Source organism: Ceratotherium simum, chromosome 6 (genome assembly GCF_057802395.1).
Source record: "Ceratotherium simum simum isolate JZ-2026a chromosome 6, ASM5780239v1, whole genome shotgun sequence".
NCBI classification, from domain to species: domain Eukaryota; kingdom Metazoa; phylum Chordata; class Mammalia; order Perissodactyla; family Rhinocerotidae; genus Ceratotherium; species Ceratotherium simum.
The window spans coordinates 16,063,742-16,090,034 of NC_141905.1; the positions used below are offsets into that span (position 1 = coordinate 16,063,742).

The following is a 26,293-nucleotide window of genomic DNA, read 5'->3' on the forward strand; positions in this document are numbered from 1 at the left end:
CAAATGCAACCTTTCAAGAAAAAGGATTTTTTGGTTCAATTTAAGACAAGGTATTAGGAATTAATGTCTCATGACCTCAGAACGTAAAGGATTCTTTTGTTTCTAATACAGGCATTGACATGTAGAGAAGAACTGCTTACTCTTCTTCTGTCACTCCTTCCACTGGTGTGGAAGATACCTGTTCAAGAAGAAAAGGCAACAGGTATGTTTCTTTTCTTTGTCATTTGCCTTTTCTTTATCATATCACTTGTGTTATCAAAATTCCACAGGGTAAAAAAGTCCCTTGAAAAGTTACTTCTGCCTTAATGGTTGATACAGTTCAAATTCAGGACAGTTATATTAGTATGATACTTAATATGAAAAATTCCTTAGGCAAACTCATTTTTATTTCTTCTAATAATAAAAAAACTGTGGTGCTTCTTAGGAGATTAATAAAATGTAATGACGATTAGAAAATATATGAAGAAGGAGAACACTTAACAAAAGGAGTAAATCTAGGTATGCAACATAACATCTGACAAATGGACAGTGAAAAGTTTGAAGAAAGAAATGAAAGTTTATTTGCTTAAAGACTGCTTTCTATTACCCGTACTCTATCAATGACTTTTGTTGTTTAGTTTCGTTTTTCTAATGTTGTTTTTAAAGGATAAATTTGAAGTAATATTTTGTTTCAAGGCTGGGTAGCATTATTACACTTAAGGTCAATACATATTTTTAATTTCTGATTTTGAAAATATATATATCATATTAAGTATATGAAATTTAGTTTAAATGTTTCAGTAGAGGGATTAACAGTCTTCCCCCTTGACCAATTCTGGGATATACGAATTGTGAGATGTTTAAGGCTCTGTCAGATTAAAAAAGAATCCTTCTGTATTATATTTTAATGGCATATATGCATTAATACATTTCTGATACGGAGCTCTGTTTTTAGGGAGTTATCTAAAGTCTTATAATATTGTTTTCCTGCTTATTTGTTGATTCATTAACTCTCTGCTCTTATTTTCTTCTGAATTTGTAGAATTCACAAATTGTTAATCACTTATGGAATCTGATTACTGTTCTTTTAGGGAAGTTGTCTTCATTGCATCTTTTGCATAGTTGTAATTTGTCAGACTCCTTTTAATTTCCCCCTCCTTCTCTTAATTAAAGCACATATCTTTTATTTACAGATTTTTATTTATTCATTCTAAATTACAACTATAATTTTCATATAGCTCTTTTTACACATTATTGCAAAGGGAAAGACCAATTCCATTATGTTATTAATTAGTAAGGAAGGTTTATTCATTCCCCCAAGAAATAGGTATTAAGTGCTGACCACATGGCAGGCCCTAGTTTCTGGCACTGAAGATGAAGCAGTGATGCCTATACCTGCGCCTAGTTCAGTGCATGGCACACTCAGTAAATATTTTGAATGAAGAACTCTTTTAACCTCAGTCTTGGAGAACATTTGGTATCTACTGAAGATTTTGAAATAATTTTGAAAAATCTTAAAGTTCTTAAGTTATGTCAGGGCTATGAACTAAATACTATTTTTGAGTATGTAAAATCCCCAGTATCTCATCTAATGGCGCTATTAGAGGAGATTCGTAAAATAGTATGAACAATAATGCTAAATACCAGATAATCTAAAGAGTCTCTTATGTTGATGATAGAGTGCAATATATGGTTTAAATCAGATTACTTTCCTAATTCTGTTCTCCTTTGTTGTTTTCAAAATCCATTTGAATCCTTTGAAGCAATGCTACCTGGTACCTAGTATGAGAAGGATAAGTGTAGGGGGAAGTGACCCAGAGACATAACAAATAACTAAAGGAAATCAGCGCCACAGTAAAAATATACCGAGGATAAACTCCTAAAGTGGATGATAAATAAGAGGGTAATCACCTATACAAATTGAATTTTAAAACGTTTTAAGGAATTCTAAACTTTCTTTCTTCATTTCATAGATTTTAATCTACCATTCTCAGCTGATATAATCCTGACCAAAGAAAAGATCTCAAGTTCACAAAGATCTACTCAGGAAAAACTATATTTAGAAGGAAGTGCCCCATCAGGTCAGGTTTCTGCAAAAGTAAACATTTTTCAAAAAAGCAGACGACAGCGTAAAATTACCCATCGCTATTCTATAAGAGATGCAAGAAAGACGCAGCTGTCCACCTCAGATTCAGAAGCCAATTCAGATGACAAAAGTATAGCAGTGAATAAGCATAAAAGGCCCCCTCTGCTACAGCATTTTGTAACACAGTCTCCTAAAGAAGACCACCTAACAGCTAAACTTGACCACTTACCAACCAAAGAAGAGCAGACTCCTCCTGATACCATGGCTTTGGAAAATTCCAGAGAGATTATTCCAAGACAGGAGTCAAACACTGACATTTTAAGTGAGACGGCTGCCTTGTCTATTATCAGTCACGTGAACAATTCTCCATTTGACTTATGTCATGTTTTGTTATCTTTATTAGAGAAAGTTTGTAAGTTTGACATTACCTTGAATCATAATTCTGCTCTAGCAGCCAGTGTAGTGCCCACACTGACTGAATTCCTAGCAGGGTTTGGGGACTGTGGTAATCTAAGCGACAATTTGGAGAGTCAAATGGTTTCTGCAGGTTGGACTGAAGAACCGGTAGCTTTGATTCAACGGATGCTATTTCGAACAGTGTTGCATCTTATGTCAGTAGATATTAGTACTGCAGAGATGATGCCAGAAAGTCTTAGAAAAAATTTAACTGAATTGCTTAGAGCAGCTTTAAAAATTAGAACTTGCCTAGAAAAGCAGCCTGACTCTTTTGCACCAAGACAAAAGAAAACACTACAGGAGGTTCAGGAAGGTTTTGTGTTTTCAAAGTATTGTCATCGAGCCCTTCTTTTACCTGAGCTTCTGAAAGGAATTCTGCAGATCCTGATCTGTTGTCTTCAAAGTGCAGCTTCAAATCCCTTCTTTTTCAGTCAAGCCATGGATTTAGTTCAGGAATTCATTCAGCTTCATGGATTTAATTTATTTGAAACAGCAGTTCTTCAAATGGAATGGGTGGTTTTAAGAGATGGAATTCCTACTGAGGCCTCAGAATATTTGAAAGCCCTGATAAATAGTGTGATGAAAATAATGAGCACTGTCAAAAAAGTGAAATCAGAGCAACTTCATCATTCAATGTGTACAAGAAAAAGGCACAGGCGATGTGAATATTCTCACTTTATGCATCACCACAGAGATCTCTCAGGTCTTCCAGTTTCAATTTCGAAAAACCCATTTGAAGAGACTGTAGATGGAGATGTGTATTATCCTGAGCGGTGCTGTTGTATTGCAGTGTGTGCTCATCAGTGCTTACGCTTACTTCTACAGGCTTCCTTGAGCAGCACTTGTGTCCAGGTTCTATCAGGTGTTCGTAACATCGGAATATGCTGTTGTATGGATCCCAAATCTGTAATCATTCCTTTGCTCCATGCTTTTAAGTTGCCAGCACTGAAAAATTTTCAGCAGCATATATTGAATATCCTTAACAAACTTATTTTGGATCAGTTAGGAGGAGCCGAGATATCACAAAAACTTAAAAAAGCAGCTTGCAATATCTGTACTGTTGACTCTGATCAACTAGCCAAATTAGAAGAGACATTGCATGAAAACTCATGGGATGCTGAACCTTCCTCAGGTTTATCGAGTCCTTCTTGCAGATTTCAAGGGATCCTGCCCAGCAGTGGATCTGAAGACTTGTTGTGGAAATGGGATGCCTTAGAGGCTTATCAGAATTTTGTTTTTGAAGAAGACAGATTACATAGCATACAGATTGCAAATCACATATGCAATTTAATCCAGAAAGGCAATGTAATTGTTCAGTGGAAATTGTATAATTACATATTTAATCCTGTGCTCCAAAGAGGAGTTGAATTAGCACATCATTGTCAACACCTCAGCATTACTTCTGCACGAACTCATGTGTGTAGCCATCATAACCAGTGCTTGCCTCAGGAAGTGCTTCAGATTTATTTAAAAACTCTGCCTGCCCTGCTTAAATCAAGGTTTGTATGTGTGTATGTATGTAGATATTTTTTTCTCATTATATGCTTTTGAGTGGGTGATAAAGTGTGTGCATTTGAACTTCTAACCCTGATAACTCCAGGGCCTTATTAGTAGTGTAATCATCTTTATGTTTTATTCTTTCCTAGGATTTAATTTTAGTTTAACAACAAAAAAAGTTCCCATCCCAAGTCAGATTTTTTACCATTTCTTTCTTTCTTTGTTTATTTTTACTGAAGTGGTTATAGAGGAGAGGATAGAGGCATTGATTTTAATTTCTCAGTGAAAAAAAGGTCAAGTTTTAAATTATTTCTGAGAAAAAATGGACACAACATAGATATCCACCAGCAGGGACAAGGTTAAATTAATTATTTTGTATTTACTTGATGTAATATCATTGGCAATTAAAAATAATGTTTACAGGGGGCCGGCCCTGTGGCACAAGCGGTTAAGTGCGCACGCTCCACTGCAGCAGCCCAGGGTTCACCCGTTCGGATCCCGGGCGCACATAGACGCACTGCTTGTCGAGCCATGCTGTGGCAGCATTCCATATAAAGTAGAGGAAGATGGGTATGGATGTTAGCTCAGGGCCAGTCTTCCTCAGGAAAAAACGGAGGATTGGCATCAGATGTTAGCTCAGGGCTGATCTTCCTCACAAAAATAAAAACTAATGTTTACAAATATCATGTTGGAACATGAGAAAATGCCTATAATATTTTATAGATAAAATGTACAAAATTAAAAATATTGTCCACTTATTTACAACTGTGTAAAATATGCACATATATGATGTGATAATTATTTATCAAGGCAGTGGAATTAAGGAGATTATTATTATTATTATATATATTTTTTTTTTTGGTGAGGAAGATTAGTCCTGAACTAACGTCTGTTGCCAATCCTCCTCTTTTTGCTGAGGAAGATTGGCCCTGAGCTAACATCTGTGGCCGTCTTCCTCTATTTTATGTGGGACGCCTGCCACAGCATGTCTTGACAAGCAGTGCATAGGTCCGCGCCCAGGATCCGAACCTGCAAACCCTGGGCTGCCGAAGCGGAGCACACAAGCTTAACCACTACGCTACTGGGCCGGTCCCCGAGATTATTATTTTTTAAATACCATATTTACATTTATTACTTAAGCAATATATGTAGAAAAATTAGAAAATACAGAAAAGCAAAAAGAAGAAAATTAAAATTACATAGAATTCTACCAGAGGATCTTCCAGATTTTGTGATCATCAAGTCTGGTACTTAAAAAATAATTTTATAAATAAAGCTTGCTTTTGATAGATAGTCTGGCCTTTCAAATTAATGCATATACCATTTTAAAAACTTAAAATATAACCTATCATCGTTATCTTTACAATTGTTTTTCCTTCTAATTCCTGACATTCTGACATTGTTTAAATAGAACTGACTTTGAATTGAAAGTTTTGTAATTCCTTGGCATATTTGTGGACAACCTGGGTCTTTGCTGAGATGATTTATGTTAAAGTTATTACTAGAATTCCAGTGATCCACACCCATGAGTCTCACCTGAGACAGAACTGAAAATCTTCAGGTCTGTAGTTTGGTTCTTTCCCTTTATGAGGTGCAGATTTAAAACAAAACGTCATGAGTTAACCATCAGACAGACAGACAAATGGACACACAAATGCCTGCCTGCTTTCAGAATGTCCGCCTCAAGTATGATGGTGGTTGTGGCATCTAGAATTTATATAGAATTTGCCATTTGGAGAAAAATATCCTTCCCTGCATTACTTCATTTAACTTGGGACGCATGTAATCCTTTCTTTTCAAATTCTGCCTGAGCCATATATACAGTATTTAAAGAAGGATGTGAAAGTAATTAGAAAATAACTTGAGATCCTGCTTATATATAAGAAATTCAGCCAGATAATTGATGAATTAAATTAGGTAGTGTTTAGTATACAGCCCATGCAGCAATGGCATATTTAAATAGTATATGTACCTATTTATAAATGATGTTTCTATATATAAAATCTCTTATATGTTCTTTTTTCTCTCACAGGGTAATAAGAGATTTGTTTTTAAGTTGTAATGGAGTAAATCAAATAATTGAATTAAATTACTTAGATGATATTCGAAGTCATTCCCTAAAAGCATTTGAAACCTTGATAATCAGCCTAGGAGAACAACAGAAAGATTCTTCAGTTCCAGGTATTGATGGGATAGACATTGAACAGAAGGAGTTGTCATCTTTAAATTCAGGTACTTCTTTTCATAACCAGCAAGCTTATTCAGATTCTCCTCAGAGTCTTAGCAAATTTTATGCAGGCCTCAAAGAAGCTTATCCAAAGAAGCAGAGGGCTGTTAACCAGGATGTTCATATCAACATGGTAAACCTGTTCCTCTGTGTGGCATTCTTATGTGTAAGTAAAGAAGCAGAATCTGATAGAGAGTCAGCCAACGATTCGGAAGATACTTCTGGCTATGACAGTACTGCAAGTGAGCCTTTGCATCACGTGCTGCCATGTTTATCTCTCGAGAGCCTTGTCTTGCCTTCTCCTGAACATATGCATCAAGCAGCAGATATTTGGTCAATGTGTCGGTGGATCTACATGTTGAGTCCAGTTTTCCAGAAACAGTTTTATAGGCTTGGTGGTTTCGGAATGTGCCATAAATTAATATTTATGATAATACAGAAACTATTCAGAAGTCATGAAGAAGAACAAGGCAAAAAGGAAGGAGATACAAGTGTAAATGAAAACCAAGATTTAAACAGAACTTCTGAATCTGAGATAACTATGAAGGAAGATTTAGTATCTTTGACTGTAAAGAGTGACCCCACACCATCAGAACTGGATAGTCTAAAAACAAGTGCTGAGAGTTTAGGTAAATTAGAGTCACAGCATATTTCTTCCATAAATGTGGAACAAATTTCAGCTGCTAAAGCTGCTTCTGAGGAAGCAAAGATATTTATGAGTCAAGAACGAGAGAGCATTTATGAGATCTCACTTCAGAGCATACGACTTTTGGAAGCCCTTCTGGCCATTTGTCTTCATAGCACCAGAGCTAGTCAGCAAAAGATGGAATTGGAGTTACCTAATCAGGTAATAACTTGTCCTTTGTCCAGCTGTTGTGTAAAGTTCTGACGTAATACTATTGTCATTTTGTTTTACCAAAGAGTGTAAGTTTTGAGAAGCTCCTGTATGCTTAGCATAGTACCAGGTACTGTGGAGGACTCAGAGGAGTACATGACCCAGTACTTGCCCGCAAGAAGCTTACAGTTTAGTTTGGAATGCAAAACCCATGTGTGACAAATTTACCAAACCTGAAAGGCAATAGATATACATTAAATGTCAGATGAGTAATAATGGATATTATGTTTCAAAGTTCAAACTTTACAATCTTGGTGTGATGCTATTTGGTGCCCTGCCCAGATCCCCTTTACCAAGCTGATGTACCCATCCACAATTTATTGCAGGTGTTGGCTGCTAAGGACTCACATCTGCGCCTATCTCCCATGGATTGCCCTTTGCTCACAGGAGATGCTCCATCTAGAGATGCCTGGGAAGGGTGTTCATAGCCAATGACTGATGGATATGGCTCTAGGGAGTGGGACAATCTCTGTGGTGCAGTTCAGGCTCCAGAGCTTCCCATGGAATTAGGCTGGGGATAGACATTTATTCTGAAACCACATCCTTGCCTGGATTCTTCTCCCAACATACTCTGCTTCCCTCACGCCTTTACAAATTTCTCCTGAGAGCACTTCTCAACAAAAAAGGAATCCACAGTTGCAGGCCCTGCTTCTAAGGAACCTTCGAATTTGGCAGATCCCTTCTTTCCTTGCTAAGTCACCCCTAACTGTTCTGTCAGCCAACAGGCTCTCCTACTGCAGCTCCAACCTCCATATTGCCTCTTGTCTAAAACATCTTGATGCTTCCACATTGCTCACAATTAAACTCCACACTCCTTAGGATAGCATACAAAGCCCTTCACAGTCTTGCTTTCACTTCCTTGTTTAGCTTCATTTCCTGCCGTCCTTCACCACGCTGTAATCAGCCATACTGTGCTGACAGCTTCTCAAGATGCCATTCTTTGTCATTATTTCTGTACTTTTGTACATGTTCTTCTGCCTGGCATATTCTCTCCCTCTGTTTCTATGTCTGCTGTCTCCTACTTGTTCTTCATTGTCCACTTCATATAACCGCTCCTCTGAGACACTTTTGACAGGTCTCTCAGGCACCTTCTCTCTTCTCTGTTCTCAGAGTACCGTGTTTATAGCTCTAGTATGGTCATCATCATATCTTGTCTGTGTGTAACTGTCTCTCACATTGGACTGAAAGAATTCTTCAAGGGAGAAGTCAGTTTCTTATCCATCTTTATGGCCTCATCACCTAATATAGGCAAGCAGCAAGAGTTCCCTTCAAGGACAGAAGGGAAGGAGTAAAGAAGGGAGGGAGAGATAAGGATTAGAATATAAGTGCTTCTTAGAGTCTTAAGGAATCTTTAAGAATAAGGAATTTGTAAAATCTAGAGATGGTTAATCAAAACTCTGAAGTTTCAACTAATCATTTTTTGTGATACAGTTAATTTATGATAGATTGAAATTCAAAACCCAATAAGATAAGTAAAGCATTTGATAGATAAAAATGTTATTACTAATTATAACAGTAGGATGTTTGTGTAAGAGCTAGATATTTATACAGTCAATTTACTTTCATGTTAACTGCAAATTAAAGGGCTAGCTTTTTACTTGTTAAGTAAATATTAATTTATCATTTTTTGTCACTATTTTAATTTTTCTCTTAAAATGTGTTATTAATATTCTTAGTCTCTTTTATTTTACCTTAGAACTTGTCTGTGGAAAATATATTGTTTGAAATGAGGGACCATCTTTCCCAGTCAAAGGTGATTGAAACAGAATTAGCAAAGCCTTTATTTGATGCCCTGCTTCGAGTTGCACTGGGGACTCATTCAGCAGATTTTGAACATAATGATGCTATGACTGAGAAGGTATGAATCACAAACAGTTGTGTCATTTGGGTATGACTAGCAGAGGCAGAAGTGTGTGGGATGGGACTAGGACACTGACGAATGTGGTTAGAACATATGGGCCAGGATTTGGCCAGGAGACTTTGATGGGTCGTATCTCCATCATCTGTGATGGATAATATTTGCTCAGTGCCCTATCGCGTAAAGAGAAGAAGAGCAATATGACATGCTTTTCTTTGTCTAATCTGAAAATTTACTGAGAATTACTCCCAGTAAGACAGAAATATATTATTTGGTTTGGTAAGACTTACATATACTGATAGTTTATTAAATGATAATTCAGGGGTGGTGATAACTCAGCCATCTTCTCTGATCCTATATTGGTGCAGCTAATATTTCCAGAACTCTCTACTCACTTTAATTTTAAATCACTCAACATAAAAATGATTAGTACTTGCATAGAAAATAGCAATCATAGTTTTTTAGTTGTTCATGTTAACTTTTTTCTAAAAGAACAATTTTAATTTTTTTCCCTAAAGTGTGGTGCATATTTAGTTCATTTCCCTCTCCTTTCATGTTTCTTTTACCTTTAATCAATTGTCACTTGTCCTTTATCTTTATATAATTTCTCTCTTAATTCCTTGGTCTAGCCATATATATGACGTTTTATAATCTTCTGCCATAATATTTTATGTTACTGTTTGTCATAACTTAAAAACTTACGGAAATATGCCTTCACCGTATTACTGAGTCAATTGGGTAATCAGAAAATGTTAAAATGCCTACTTTATTCCACCTTTTATTAATGTTGCAATGATAAAGTACTCTGAGCTTCAAGTGAAATGTTTTCTAAAGTAAAGATACTAGTAGCATTTTTGTAAGAAAAGGAAAATTTTGTGCCACAAGATATCGCACAGGAAGTTAATGCTGAAACTCTTCATTTGTGAAATGCTTGTATGTAGACAATTGTATTCTGAAATCTTAAAATTAATCTCTTTGAAAAATTTTCATGTCTTCTCTGGTTATCTAATTTATGAAACATTTTATTTATAAAAATCCTATGAAAAAAATCTTTTTTCATGAACAAATGTGTAAAAATAATATATATTTACTAGCATTAAGTTGCAAGAAGTATAATTCTACCTCGTTGTGGTTTTTAGTTATTTCCTATTATGTAACTAGAATGAAATTTCTTAGATTTATTTTTCAGTAAAACTGAAATGACCTATAGCTTAATCTGTTAGAGATTCCCTTTTTTGAGGTGTTAATAAAGTTGTCTCTGGAAAATTTTGCTGCATGAATTTCATATTTTATAATAGTTAGTATCAATTCCTAAGATTTTTTTCTCAAAGAAAATACTGAAGCTATCCTTAAAATGACTTTCGAGTAATAAATATTCTGTTACTAAAAATGAGCAAATATTACAACTTTTGCGTTTTAATTACACTGATCTTATAGAGTCATCAATCGGAAGAGGAGTTATCATCCCAACCTGGTGATTTTTCAGAAGAAGCTGAGGATTCTCAGTGTTGTAATTTTAAACTTGTGGTTGAAGAAGAAGGTTATGAAGCAGATAGTGAAAGCAATCCTGAGGATAGTGAAATCCGGCATGATGGTAAAATGTCACTGAAGTACTTGTGATTGGATTTGCAAGTCAGATTGTTAATTAGCAAAATGGTTCATAGTAATACCACTTTAGAATTTTTATTGCCTTACAATTTAAAAGCACATTGCATCATCATTTTATTTGATCTTCACAACAAATTCTGGCATGCGTATATGCAATTTAAAACAATGAGAGATGTTTTGTTATCACAAACATTGTCTGAGTGCCTTAGAATACAAGGTGGAGAAAGTCCCTGTTTTCATATATATTCTAATGGAAAAGACAATAAGTATCAGAAATAAACAGTGTGAAGAAATAAAGCAGGGTGATGTGATAGTGATTGGGTGGTCAGGGGAGTCCTCTCTGAAGAGGTTATGTTTACATTGAGGCCTAAATAAAAAAGACCTGTCCAGACAAACATTGACAGGAGGAGCATTTCAGGCAGTTTATTTTACAGATTAAATAATATAAGGAATGCAGACATCTTTCTGACATCCAAGGACGCCACAGCATAGATTTCTTCTTAGTTCACCATAGCCCAGCTTGTCCTTAGGATAGAGCTACATTGCATATGATCCTTTGTCTCTTGGTTTAAAACTTGTTATTTTCTCTTTCCCTTCAAGTGAATGGGAATAATCACTGATGTCTTACTTAAAGGGCTTGATGGACTCATAGCAGGTGTTTTTTTCATTTTGTTTTTAACCATAAAGAGAGTGAAAAAAATGAAAGAACAGCCACAAGTTGAAAGAATATCTATATGTGTATATATATATATATGCACATATATATACACATATATATTCATATAGCTTACTTGGTTTATTAAACAAACTATTTTTTTGTTCGTTTCCAGTTTTATTGAGAAATAATTGACGTACATCACTGTATAAATTTAAGACGTACAGCATGACAGTTTGACTTACATATATTGTAAAATAATCACCACAGTAGGTTAACATTCATCATCTCGTATAGATACAATAAAAAGAAAAAAACTTTTTCCTTGTGATGAGAACTCTTAGGATCTACTCTCTTAACAACTCTCCTATATATCATACAGCAGTGTTACCTATAGTCATCATATTGTACATTACATCCCTAGTACTTATTTATCTTATAACTGGAAGTTTTGTGCCTTTTGACCAACTTCCTCTAATTCCCCCCACCCCCACCCCACCCTCTGAGCAGGTCCTTTTTGAAAATATATTGGTTTAATGGTGTTTTTTTAATCAACTGATTTTATAATGACAGATTTCCTCCTTTTATAAGTTTGCTAACTAGATGTTAATTTAAAGAATTCTGGTCTAGGTAGGAGTTTATAAATTTCTTACTATATGAAAATTTTTAAGAGCACAGCAGTCTCTTTCAGGAGCATATCAATTAAATTTTCCAAAATTCAATATTCAGTGAGACAGTGTTTGTCTGTTTCTTGCTTCTGAAGAAGACAAAGTACAGAATTCATCCAAACAATAGCCAAACCTACTATCTTCACAGAGATATGGGCAGGCAAATGAACTACCCTGTGATTTAGGTTTTTAGGGGTTGGAAAGTTTGGGATACTATTTTTTTTTCCAGTTGTATCAGAGGAACATGTAAAATCTGTTATCACATGTCTATAAAAATTACTGTTGATAATATTTGTAGTTCCACTGAAGGTCAAAATTACTTTTAAGCCTACTCATTTATCTTCAAAATATCTGTAAGACTTGATTATTCGGGATACATTTTGTAATCAAAAGTCATGTTGTAGGAAAAGGTTTTGTGGGCATCTTATTATAAATAGCACTTGCGCCACTAGATCTAAGTGATGAATGAAATTTGAAATATTTATTAGTGTTTAGGGAATAAAAATAGTCTTTTCTTTTCCCCTTTCAGAGGTAGACTTAAACCCTGAAGCAGAACGTTTCAGTGCATCAAGCAGTCCAAATGACTTACTTAAAAATCTCACTCAAGGGGAAATAATATATCCTGAGATTTGTGTGCTGGAATTAAATTTACTTTCTACTAGTAAAGTCAAACTTGATGTACTTGCCCACGTATTTGAGAGTTTTTTGAAAATCATCAGGCAGAAAGAAAAGAATGTTTTTCTACTTATGCAACAGGTAAAAAATGCATTTAGTTATATGTGATCAATATTTATTTCACTCATGCCCCATTTAATTACTCATCTCCTTATTTATAACCCAACTTGTCTGAAAATTATTTGAGATGATTATTTATCTTTTATAATACCTTAGGTATGTTTTTACCTGTAAGTGGTATTCTAAAAATCTTCTAATTCCATAGTTCTCTAAAGTAACATAAAAAATTAATGTCGTCATTGGCTAACCATGAATTTTTGTATATTTCTGAGATGGGTAATATTTTTTAAATTGTATTTAATTTTAATATATGGTCATTGTTTTGAAAAATCAGAAAATAAAAACAGTATCAAAAACAAAATGAAAATTATGTGTAATCCTACACATAGTATTCTTTCCAGTTATTTTTAAATAATATATGTGTAGACTATCAAATAATTTATTATGACATTACAGTTGCTTCATGCTTTCATGAAGTAAGAAATTTAATTTCTTATGTTTTGCTCTTTAATCTTCAGGGAACTGTGAAAAATCTTTTAGGAGGGTTCTTGAGTATTTTAACACGGGCTGATTCCAATTTTCAAGGTGCGTTGAAACTGTTAGTTTTAAACAATAGCTTTGAAATTATTTTGTTGTTATGTGAAATGAAGTGTTGATAATAATGGCTTCCATTGGCATAGTGCTCTATGGTTTCAAAAGTAGCTTTATATGCATCATCTTTTTTGTTCCTCAGAACCACCCAATGCAATAGACATGGTATAAGTATCTTGATTTCATAGAGTGGAAAATCTAGATTCCCAGGGATTGAGTGAGTGCTTCAGGGTTGTATACATAGAAATGGCATTGCAAGGACTGTAACCCAGTCTAAACATTGCATTGCTGCTTTATCAGATTTTGATTGAAGGCGTACTCTCTACTCTGCACTTTCACAGACATTTGAGAAATTCATAATGAATATATGATATGATCATATTATATGTAATAGGTAGAAACCTAGATTTTAGTTGGAAAAACTTAAATTTTAGTTGGAGAATTAAGGCTAACATACATAAAATGTTAATTTGGGTTTGTTGGATGCTTCCTCATGATTAAATTCGAGTTATGCGTTTGGGGCAGATGTACCTCAGAAGTGATGTTGTGCCTTTCTCAGTGCATCATATCTAGGGGTTCATGATGTCTGTATCTTATTACTCGTGATAGTGACTTTGATTGCTTGGTCAGGGTGGTATCTTGCCAGGTTTCTCCATTGTAAAGTTACTATTTGCTCTTTATAATTAATAAGTATCTTGTGGGGAGATAAGTTGAGACTATGTACATATCTCTTTTTTTCATCATACTTTAACCCACTAATTTTAGCATCCATTCATGATTCTTGACTGAAACAGTTAATACTGTGGTGTTGCCAAATAGTGATTTTCGGTTTCTATCATTCCTTCTACATTTATTAATTGGGATTATACTGTAAGGAAAAGCTTTTCCTTCTCCCCCATTTACTTTTTATTGCATGGGTATATTTTTATTTATTGTTCTAGGCACTTAGTGGACCCTTTAGATCTGAAGACTTATTTTCAGCTTAGCTCTAAGAAATTCTATTCTGTTATCTTTAATAACACCTTTATTGAGATATAATTCGTATACTAGGCATATTCACCGATTTAAAGTATATAGTTCAATGTTTTTTAGTGTATTTACAGAGTTGTGCAACCATCACCACAGTCCATTTTAGAACAATTTCATCATCCCAGGGGAAACGCCATACCTTTTAGCAGTTACTCCCTATTGCCCCTTAACCCTCCCTCCCACATATCCTCCTGCCCCTGGCAATCACTAATCTATTTCCTGTCTTATAGATTTACCTATTCTGGATATTTCATATAAATGGAATATGTGTTTTTTTGCGACTGGTTTCTTTCATTTAGCATAATATTTTCAAGGTTCATCCATGTTGTGGCATGTATCAGTACTTCAGGGTTTTTTTTAATCATTTGTTTCATTTTATTTTTGATTTAGTGTGGAATTCTTTTTAATTTTCTTATTAATAGGCTTTATTTTTTTAGAACAGCTTTAGCTTTGCAGAAAGATTGAGCAGATAGTACAGAGAGTTCCCATGTTATACACCTCCCCACCAGTTTCCCCTATTATTAACACCTAACATTGGTATATTTGTTACAATTAATAAACCTATACTGATACATTATTAACTAAAGTCCATAGTTTATTCAAATTGCCTTAGTGTTTATCTAATGTCCTTTTTTGTTCAAAGATCTTATCCAGGACACTACATTACATTTAGTTGTCATATCTCCTTAGAGTCCTCTTGGCTGTGACAATTTCTTAAACTTTCCTTGTTTGATGACCTTGGGAGCTTTAAGGACGACTGGTCACGTACATTGTAGAATGTTCCTCTATTGCAATTTATCTGATGTTTTTCTCATTGTATTGTGGTATCTCATTGTGGTTTTGATTTGCATTTACATAATGATTAGTGATGTTGAATATCTTTTCATGTACTTGTTAGCCATTTGTATATCGTCTTTGGAGAAACGTCTATTTAAATCCTTTGCCATTTTTCAATCAGGTTGTTTCTTGTTTTGTTATTGAGTTTTAGGAGTTCTCTCCAGATTCTGGATATTAATTCCTTATCAGATATGTGATTTGCAAATATTTTCTCCCATTGTGTGGGTTGCCTTTTTAGTCTGTTGATAGTGTTCTGTGATGCACAAAAGTTTTAAATTTTGATGAAATCCAATTTGTCTGTGTTTTTCTTTTGTTGCCTGTGCCTTTAGTGTCATATCCAAGAAATCATTACCAAATCCAATGTCATGAGGCTTTCCCCCTAAGTTTTCTTCTAAAAGTTTTATAGTTTTAGCTCTTATGTTTAGGTCTTTGACCATTCTGAGTTAATTTCCAATTTTCCCAGCATCATTTGTTGGAAAGAGTATCCTTTCCCCTGTTGATGGTCTTGGCACCTTTGTCAAAAATCATGATTACGCTGGGAGTATGGGCTTTTGGTAGGAAGATCATAGAGGTGAAGTGCTGTTTTCATTACACCATATCAAGAGTAACTACTGTTACCCTCTATGTCATTTTGTGTACGTTAGGAAAATGTATCCTCCACATGTGGGGCTTGGCTAGCGAATAGTGTCTTCATGCTAAGAAAAAAGCATCCGTTCATCCAGGCAACAGAGCCCAATGCCAGGATGCATGGCGTGGTGAATGGCATTTGGGTTTTATTTCACTCCCTATTTGTCCTCTTGGTTAGGCAACTTGGCCAGTCTGCAGACTGTACAGTTATACCTGGTAACCCTGATCCTAACATCCCAGTATACATCTCAGCTTTTGCCTGGCAGCCCATTCCCTTTCTTTAGAGAAGAGTTATCAGGTTTTAGACATAAAGGAGGTAAAAGCTGAGCTATCTGTGCTCTATACTCAGAGTCAAGGAGAGAGGTGGATGGTCACAGGCAGACCTTTTATTAATCCCTGTGTTTGCAGCCCCATTCTTACTTCCTTTCCAGATTTGAGACGCATAGATTCACTCTCCACTTCTCTGAGCCCCTTTGTAATTCAGAGATTCTAAGCCACAGCTTTCTCTTCTATCTCTTTACTCTTGCATTTTCAAGAAATATTTTTAAATCTCTCACCTGAGGTGCCCCCAATGCCCACTACCTCCCCCACTTTTTTTGCTGTTATGGGTTTCTTCCTTTTTGTAATTCTGTACTTTTAGTTCAGTGAGTTTTCAGTAGTAGACAAAGGCAAATATATATATATCTTGGTTCCCTCATTTTGAACTGGAACCTGTGTGTTTTGACGAAAAAAATACCTAAGCATATACATTTTACTCTGATCGTATTACCTTCTTACTCTAAAACTTTTAGTGGATTCCTGTTACTTGCAGGATAAAGTTCATATTTTATAGTCTCGTTGCCAGTTTCTTTCCGGATATACCTACTATTACACTATGCATCAGTTCACTGCTTCTACAAAATATCTTGCTTAAGCATGGCTTCTGTTCTCAGGTTTCACATCAGGATTATTTTTGTCATATCTAAAATGGAGATAATATTTAATTTTAGGAGTTTTTTGGCGAGGATCAGCTGAGATAATGCATGTAAATGTACTTTGAACCCTATAGTGTGTGCTACAAATCTTAGTTATTATTTTACTCAAAAAAGTTCTATGAATTTGTGTACTACTGATTATATTTTATGCTAAACCCCATGATGGAATGAAGAAAATGTTAAAGCTTGTTCAAGCTAATGGTTTGTGATATTTAAGTATTTTCGTAATCTTTAATATTTCTACTTTTATTTATGTCATCTAATTTTCTATTTAGAAAGTGATAGTTATAATTTAAACATTTTTGAGATGAGAAAGTAGCAAACTATTTTATGGTGCCTAACAGTGTCAACTTATTTAACAAATACTGTATAAATTTATGCTTCTTTAAATAATACCTTTACTTTACTTGGAGTTAACCAATCTTTAAGAAAAGTGGTTTTGTTGTTTTTTGTCAGTCGGTTGGTGTACATTTAATCATATTGCTATTTCTTCAGCAAATTTTTGGATTATTAGATTGTTTATAATCCATTTAAGATTAACTATTTGATCTTTTTCAGTGAAATTGCTTGTTCACAATTGCTTTAATTGTGTACTGGCTTTAATTTTTCCCCTCTCTCTTTCTTTAATTTAGCATGCCAGAGAGTATTGGTGGATCTTTTGGTATCTTTGATGAGTTCAAGAACATGTTCAGAAGAGCTAACTCTTCTTTTGAGAATATTTCTGGAGAAATCTCCTTGTACAGTAAATATACTATAATTAAAAATTTTTTTCACTGATACCTAATAGAATATTTTTTTAATTATTTGGCAATCACTCAGCTCTCTCTTTTGTTGTGGTAATTATTATACAGTCAGTTCCATGTTATGTGTGAATTTCTCAATTATTTTATTATTTATATATTTTAACCATTTCACTTCTATTTTGGCTAACCACATATATCACTGGGATCATAGTCCCTTTACCCCATCCCACCCCTGGTCTTTGTGCTTAAGAAATGCTAACTAGTTTTAATTATTAAAGAAAACTTAATTATGAGTAATTATAACCATTTCGAGGATTATCCTTTTTTTAAAAAATCATTATCCACTCTTCAGTTATCTTCTATCACTTCTCCTTTCCATTGGTGTAGCTCAGTGACTTTCAGACTGTTCTTTGCTGAGAAACCTATTTTTATAGTGAAGTATCGACTAGAAGCATAAGCAAATAAAACAGAAAACCTTGGAGCTACTTTTCTGAAGCAAGATTGGATGTTCCTAGCCCTGCCTATTTCACCACCCACTCCAGCCGTGTGGACCCTGAGGGAGATCTGAGGAACATAAGGTTAAAAACCACTAGGGTGGACAATTGAGAACTGACTGTATAATTATGGAATGATTCTATTACTTTTTCTGGGTGTATTTCTTATCGTCATAATCAACATTAGATGTTATTTTATGCATGAGTAGGGCATTGTACTAAGTTCATCTTTTCTATTTGTTTGCTGGTCTTCTTATCATTGCTTTTCCCTTTAATTAAATGCTCGTTTTCTCTATCTTTTTAATACATTCTACATTTCAGTTTAACCAAAAACTTGTAGTTATAAATAAAACCTAAAAACCTTATTTTAATCTACCAAAAACAGGTGAAAGAAAATTTATTTGATTAGGGAAAAGACATGTAAAATAAGTTGGAAAGTCATTGACACTCAATTTTATGAAGTCAAACATGCTATTAATATCATTTAGAAATCTGGAGAATTTATAAAGTCTCTGGTGCTATCCCTCACTTAAAAATAATTGAGGGGCCGGCCTGGTGGCATAGTGGTTAAGTTTGCATGCTCCACTTCAGCAGCCAGGGGTTCACAGGTTCGGACCCCAGGCGCGGACCTCTGCACCACTTATCAAAGCCATGCTGTTGTGGCGTCCCATATCAAGTAGAGGAGGATGGGCACAGATGTTAGCCCAGGGTTAACCTTCCTCAGCAAAAAAGAGGAGGACTGGCAACAGATGTTAGCTCAGGGCTAATCTTCCTCAAAAAAATAAATGAATAAATAGTTGAGAGAAGCAACTAGTGTCTACTTGGAAATACACATCTTTCTTTGGTAGAAATGATTCCTGGTATAATTATTGTATTTAATTTCTAATACTTAAAACCAATTCATAACTTTCAGGTTTGTACCATAATAGCAGCTAAATGTAAAACAAATTAACTACAAGAGATTATGTATTCTAAGAATGAAATCTCTATTTCATATTTTATCTTAACTACACACAAAATGAAAATTTTAATGATGTGGTAGAGAGGAAGATATTTAAATGGGAATGCTGATATGTAGATGGGCACATTTGTATTTTCATTTAAAACCTGAATTTCAAGATTATTATGTATCTTATAACGTGATTGGAAAGTTTTATTTGTTTTTCTTTTTCTCTAGGAAATTCTTCTTCTGGGTCTTCTGAAAATTGTTGAAAGTGATATTGCTATGAGCCCTTCGCAGTATCTAACCTTCCCTTTGCTGCATACTCCAAATTTAAGCAACGGCGTTTCATCACAGAAGTGTCCTGGGATTCTAAACAGTAAGGCCCTGGGCTTACTGAGAAGAGCACGAGTGTCACGGAGCAAGAAAGGGGCCGACAGTGAGGGCTTCCCCCAGCAGCTGCTTTCCTCCTGGCACGTGGCTCCAGTCCACTTGCCGTTGCTGGGACAAAACTGCTGGCCACACCTGTCGGAAGGTTTCAGCGTTTCACTGTGGTTTAATGTGGAGTGTACCCATGAAGCAGAGAGTACCACAGAAAGGGGAAAGAAGATAAAGAAAAGAAACAAATCATTAACTTTAGGGGATAGTAGTTTTGATGGAACAGGTATGATGACCGCATTATCCATTACACTAGGCTTTCTCAGATGGCAATTTTAGTTGAGCAGTAAGAATATAGCAGTGTTGTAACTTACTGTCAACATATTCTTCACCTTAAATGCCTAGTAATAGCAGGTCCTGACTTACCAAAGCCTCAGTTGTCAGATAGCCTTGAAAACTCCATTTTCTGCTGTACTTTTGCCTTGTGTGTGGCTGTGTTGAGGAGGGACCACCACATACACAACTACTGCGAGGGTCACCAGCCCCATTTCTTGCCTCTTTCCTGGTCCCACTACTAGATTAAGATGGCTCCTAATTTTAGAAAAGGAAAGGCTAAAACCCTATAGCCACTTTTCCATCCTCCTGTTACCTGTTTCCCAGCCCCTATTAGTCAGCCCCTTTTCACCTCCTTTCTCTTTTAGTTCAAGCTCTCCTGCTCATGCTGTATCTTACCTCAGTGCCCTCTCCCAGTCCCTGTCACAGAATATTTAAATGCATCAGCCATTCTCCAAAGCTAGAATAAATTTCATTCCAGTCCTTTCTATAACTGATCAAATCACTATTATGCTGCAATGAAACTGCATCTTGTTCCTTATATGCCTAGGGCAGAAAGAACCTGTTCGTTAAATAGCAGTTTATGCTGGTGGGAAGTAAAGCAGGTAGGCTAATTCTAGGGTCCATGAATGAATGAAATGACTGGATGAGACAGATGTTTAGGGGTTTATGCTTATGTGGAACTGGCCTCAATAGCTCTTCATCCCCTAGATCTTACCCACTCCACTGGAGCCTCTGCTTTAGGACACTAGGCCTTCACTAGTGTCTGATTTCCAGGGGAGGTCATGTACCACTGACTTATAGATGGAAAGGAAAGTCCTTCATGACACTGTCAAGAATGCAGGGTGGGAAGTGTCACCAGATAGCCACAGTTGGGGCTCTGAGTTCCCTTTTCCATAGACACATTTCCATGTTATTAGCATAGCATATTTATGTACTTTTATGGGTTAGCATAGGAAGCCAACTTTTAAAAATTCTTTACAGGTAATTTGTAGTGTTTTAGGTAGTTATAGCACTTTCTTTTGTGAATTGAATTTTGCCACCTAAGAATTGATAGTTCTGAAACAGTATTCATGTGATATTATTGATGATGATACTATCTAATGTACATTAGTGCTTTCTGTGTGTGCCTCACTTTGCTAAGCTCTTTCTGTATACATTTTTAATCTTCACAACGATTCAGGAAGGTAAGTGCTTATACTGTTCATATTTGCAGATGAAGTTGAGCAGCATGACCAATTTATGTAGCTGATAAGTGATGGAAAGGGATTTAAACCCACGTGTATTTAATTCCAGAGCTTAATTGTCGCTACTACACTATAAACTGTGCAGATTTCTTTCTCATATTTTAAATGGGAGCAATCCCAATATAAATAGTCTATTATACAATGAATAAATATACACAATGACCTAAGAAAAGTAAGTATTGGGAAAAATTTATTTAAATTTTTATTGTAAAGATGTATGAGAAAACATATATTTTAGAAAGATAATTTTGCATAAACATTTAAAAAGAACATTTAAAATAGTATACATAAAAAATTTTGAACTGCAATGAAGAAAATAATCACTGTAATATTACATCCTTCACTGCTGCACCAGTTGTGTGCCATCGAGCAAGTTATTTAACCTCTCAGCACTTCAATTCTGTCACCCTCAAAATGAGGATAATATTTACCTCATAAGATTGTTGTGAGCATTAAATTATTTGAAAATATTGTAAAAAACATTGTAAATATATTTGTACTATATTTTCCTACTCTGTAGTTCCTGGGCACACCCTGGTTTTCGTTCTAGTCTTTTATCTGTACAAATTAAGATTTGATACGGAAACATTTTTTTAATATCACATCAGATATGAGTTCTCTATACATCTTATATCTTGGGCAGTAGTCCTCAAAATAATCAATGAATTTAACTCTTTATTTTTAAGACTGTTATCTTTGCTAGGGGGAGTATTCTTAAAAATTGGTAGTGGTTATACCTACTGAAAAATATAATGCAATCTAATAACTGTTAGTGCTCATCTTCTGTAAAAGTGCATTTTATATTTTGGTACATCTTAATTAACATATCTTTACATGAAGTGATGCATCATAGTAATAGTAGGTAGCATAGATGGCTTGAGGATTCAGCTCATCATACATATATAGGTAGTGCTAAGTTTTAAGTGGTGAGAAAGAGAATGATGATCTATCAGGATGAATAACCAGATAGACCAAAGCATAGAGCATTTACCTTAGCTTGCCTTAGAGAAACATTTTAGAGTTTCAGAATCACTTAGCAATTATATTCAGAGATTACTCATCAGGGAATCTAAAGGAACATATTCAAACACCAGTTTTTCTAAAAGGAATTTTAATGTGATAAATTTTTTAAAAACCATGCCATTGTAATAATTATAGGATGATTTTTGGTAGTGCAAGGCGTGTGACAATGGCATGTACTCCCTGGGCAGGCGTCCATGATGTCACAGTGGCCCATCCAATTGATAAAAAAATCGTGGCACAGATTGTAATAGGTCACCACAGTGACATCACAGCAGTCTGTTCATGCCTGCAGTTAGCCCTCAGTTATCATATGTTTTGAAATATTTAATAACTTTTAAAGCACTCAATAACTGTTTTTACGCCTTGTGCTTTTTTGGAGTTAACATCTAAACTTTGGAAATATTGTTGTTTGGAACAGGTCAGGTTCAGACATTCTGGGTAAATAATTTACTACAAATGAACAGCCATGCTTTATATTGTTTTAAATTTACTTTTCCACTCAATTTTTATCAATTGTTTTACTGATCATTCTAACATCTTTTTATCATAGAGAACAACAGACCGGAAGGTGCAGGATACATAAATCCTGGTGAAAGACTCGTAGAAGAAGGCTGTATTCATATGATTTCATTGGGATCCAAAGCGTTGATGATCCAAGTGTGGGCTGATCCCCACAATGGCACTTTTATTTTTCGGTATTGATTATCCTCAACCCCCCATGAATAGATCAATATTTAAATAATTTATGTAAGAGACATTAATGTGAAATTTGCTAATAAAGACCATTACAGCAAAACAGAAAAATTTTATTAAAAAAAGAAGATACGTTCCAACAGTTATTAATACCACCTTTGTAATAGTATGTTATTCTATCCAAAAATCTATAGTTAAACTCTAAAGTAGATTATGTTGATTCTCAGTTAGATTTTTAGACCAAATACTTACTGAAGTCTTATCTATGGAAGCATTCTATCATATTACAATGATCTTAAGATGTTGTTATCAGACAGCTGTTTTCCATGCAGATTATATATTTAATAGGCATTATCTAATAAGCTTAGATTCTCCTTGCTATCTTATCCTTTTTTCCTGCCTCCTTTGTTGACTAGTATAGATACAAATCTTTCACTTATATTAGGTGAGTATGAATAGTATGATACTATTTTTATAAAACTTAAAAACTAAGCAGAAAATATGTTATTTAGGGATAAATGCTTTGTAAATTTTATGAAGATTGCTAAGTACTTTATATACATTATATCCTAATTCAGTAATCCCTCAAAGTAGGTTAGACCTCCAATATATCCTGGCATTTAGACATTTAGGTACAATATGTATTAATTTTTGTATGAACCAAATATTACCATGTAATTTCTAAAAGGACAATGACTTTATAAATAGTAATAATAAATACTTTTTGCACATTGAATTCTGAAAATTATTGCCTAAGTTATTAACAACAAATAAGCCTAATCTATTTTAGTTCCTGAATTGAAGTAGTAATATAATAAAATAACTAAGCAGATTGTGGTATAAAACAAAGACCTGACTTTGTTTTAAGTTTTAAACTGACTTTTCAAGTTAGTTTAAAAAATAGAACTGATTTTTAATCTCACTTAAATATTTAGAATTATAGTTGTTATACATATTTTAAATACTGAGATCAGAAATTTCGTATTTTCAGCCTGTGTCTTTTCTTTTTGTGTAGTGTGTGCATGGATTCAAATGATGATATGAAAGGTGTTTTACTAGCACAGGTTGAATCACAGGAGAATATTTTCCTCCCAAGCAAATGGCAACATTTAGTACTCACCTACTTACAGCAGCCCCAAGGGAAAAAGAGTATCCATGGGAAAGTCTCCATATGGGTCTCTGGACAGAGGTATGAAACATTTTTAGTAAATACTTATTAACCCCAGTTATGATTTTAAGTTTAATTAGTCTGTTATAGCTTCTGAAACACATTACAGCAAACTATAGATAAAATTTACTGTATGGTAATGAAGGAATCTATGTCAGAGCTGGATATTTTCTCCTATTTATCACTTTCATACAAAAATAATTTCCCATAGAAGTAATTGTTGAAAATCAATATTTGGGTTTGGGGCAACATGCAGAAATTAGACATTTATGTAGACTATATATTAGATCAAGGAACAGAACCTATAATTTGGTTCTTCAAGCCTATATATTATAAAATGAATCCACAAGGAATGTAAATTAAGCAGCTAATAAAGCTAATACCTAAATTAAATCAGAGTTTCAAAAGAAATTAGAATGACTGGAGAAAAAATATAGGCCAATGTATCAAGTGATAGATTAAGATAGGGTCCTAGAAATATACCAGGTGATGGATTCAGGTATAGTACTGTATGATTTTTACCAACCAAGAGAATTGTGGGTCAAGTTAATAGGAAACATCTTGTGGAATATCCTAATGTAAAATTTAACCCTACGAGAGTTATAAGGTGTCTTGGATTTGTAAGAGTTGGAAATTATTTTATTGAATGAAATAGCATGAAAGGGGATACAGAATTGGAAACCAGTGTAGCATGGGAAAGGATCATGATTGCTGGAAGGAAGGTCTAAGTTGAATAATAAGAAAGAAAAATAATGGGCATAGTGAAGCTACCTGACAGGCTTTGAATGCCAAGATGAGGAGTCCAGATATAGTCAAATGTGAAATATTGCATACCTATTCTATTGTAGACCTTTTGCTAGGTGCCTTATATACCTTATCTCCCAATTCTCTCAAAAATCTCTCGAAGTAGATTAGACCACAGAAATAACAGATATCCTTAGCACAAATTAACCTGTTTTCATTCATTCATTTGTTCATCCAACTATCTGTTGAGGAATTACTGTGTGCCAAGCATGTGCTATATTAGGCCTGGGGGCAGTGGTAAACAAGACAGACACGTGCCCTGCCTTCTCGGAACTCATGGTCTGATGAGGAAGCAGACAACAAGCAAACACAATTAAATGAATATATACAAATTATGACAAATACGGTGAAGGTAACAGGTCCCAATATAGAAAATAGCAGGTTTGCTGCTTAAGAGAGGTGGATCAGGGAAGGCCTATGTAGGAACAGCTTATTTAAGCTGAGACCTGAAGGAAGAGAGAGAGCTTGCCATAAGCAGGAGGGAGGAGGAGTGATCCAGGCAGAGGAGAGGGCCTGTGGAAACTAAGGGAAGACTGTGCTGGGTCATTGCTGCAAGGGAGGCTCCGAGAGTTGATTACTTATAGCTGTCCAGCCTCAAGACTAGAGGAAAGCAGGGGAGAAGGGGCTTGTGAATGGTTTTAGGGTAGCCAGTCCACAGTGTCTCCACAGGAAAGAACAGACTTTGGAAATAAAATCAAAGGTTCAGTTTTGGTTTATTCATTAAAAAGTACATGAAAATATGTTGTTGGAGCTTAATTTCCATATTCCAAATAAAATATTTTCTGAGAAGTTCTCAGTCTTGGCAACTGCCCAAGCCTGAATGGCAGCTGTAGCCAATCAGTAAATTTGTTTCCAGAACTTGGAGTCAGATTGGTTGGAGTCAGGGGTGGGGCTGTGAGTAGAGACCCTCTTTCTCCTGGACTCTCCTCATTTCCTGAGCTCTCATCATATGCCTGGCACTATATTAAGCACTTTACACAGATTACCTCTTTTAGTCCTCCCAACAACAGTATGGAATACGAATGTTGTCATCTCTATTTTACATATGAGGAAACTCAGACCCAGGGTGGGGTAAGGCACCTTACCAAAAGTCATGCCACAAGTAAGAGGTGTAGCTGAACCTTGAACCTAGACCCTAGATAGAGCCTACGCTTTAAAACCCTATGCTTTGCTGCCCCTACAGCCTTCTTCTGAATCAGGCCAGCTGACAGGTATAGGAATCATCAACTCATTATTAGACATGTTCAGAATGAGACTTCAGATGTTCATTGTGGACAGTTCTGAAGTTAGTGAGCACAGTCACTGATTCACCTCTCCATTTTTTACCCACCCACTTATTTCTACATTACTATGAAGGAATTTTTTGCCATTCGGTATAAGTTAATGATTTCTTCTGCTACTAGAGCAATGAGCAAGTGACCAAGGACAGATATATTATTCTGTTGATTTAAATTTGCCACTATCTTTATCCCTTTCTGAACTAATAGAATAATTTCTACAAATAATACATTTCAAGAGGCCATTTTAATACATAAAGACACTGAAAAACAACTTATTAATATTTTATATTAATTGTTATTTAATTAACAGCACATAAATCTGGTAGGAATATATGGCACATAGTAGATTGTTGAATTCATCTTGCAATGTTTTCTTTACCCTTAAAAACTATAAGTCATACTGCCACTAGGTGGCAGTAATGTTTCAGTCACAGCCATTTATTTGGTTCAAGAAAGAAATGCATGTTA

General features: G+C 35.0%; 1 protein-coding gene across 1 annotated transcript in view; it reads left to right on the plus strand.

Annotated features, from left to right (window-relative positions):
• The window catches only part of LYST (lysosomal trafficking regulator), a 184,821-nt gene that overhangs the window by 44,730 nt on the left and 113,798 nt on the right, over positions 1-26,293 (plus strand). Inside the window, exons 4-14 of the mRNA XM_087431920.1 lie at positions 112-202; positions 1,953-4,020; positions 6,051-7,092; positions 8,837-8,998; positions 10,436-10,592; positions 12,459-12,685; positions 13,183-13,249; positions 17,355-17,464; positions 19,137-19,563; positions 22,431-22,575; positions 23,589-23,762. Coding sequence (XP_087288046.1) covers positions 112-202; positions 1,953-4,020; positions 6,051-7,092; positions 8,837-8,998; positions 10,436-10,592; positions 12,459-12,685; positions 13,183-13,249; positions 17,355-17,464; positions 19,137-19,563; positions 22,431-22,575; positions 23,589-23,762 — 4,670 coding nt within the window. The remainder of the gene's footprint in view (positions 1-111; positions 203-1,952; positions 4,021-6,050; positions 7,093-8,836; positions 8,999-10,435; positions 10,593-12,458; positions 12,686-13,182; positions 13,250-17,354; positions 17,465-19,136; positions 19,564-22,430; positions 22,576-23,588; positions 23,763-26,293) is intronic.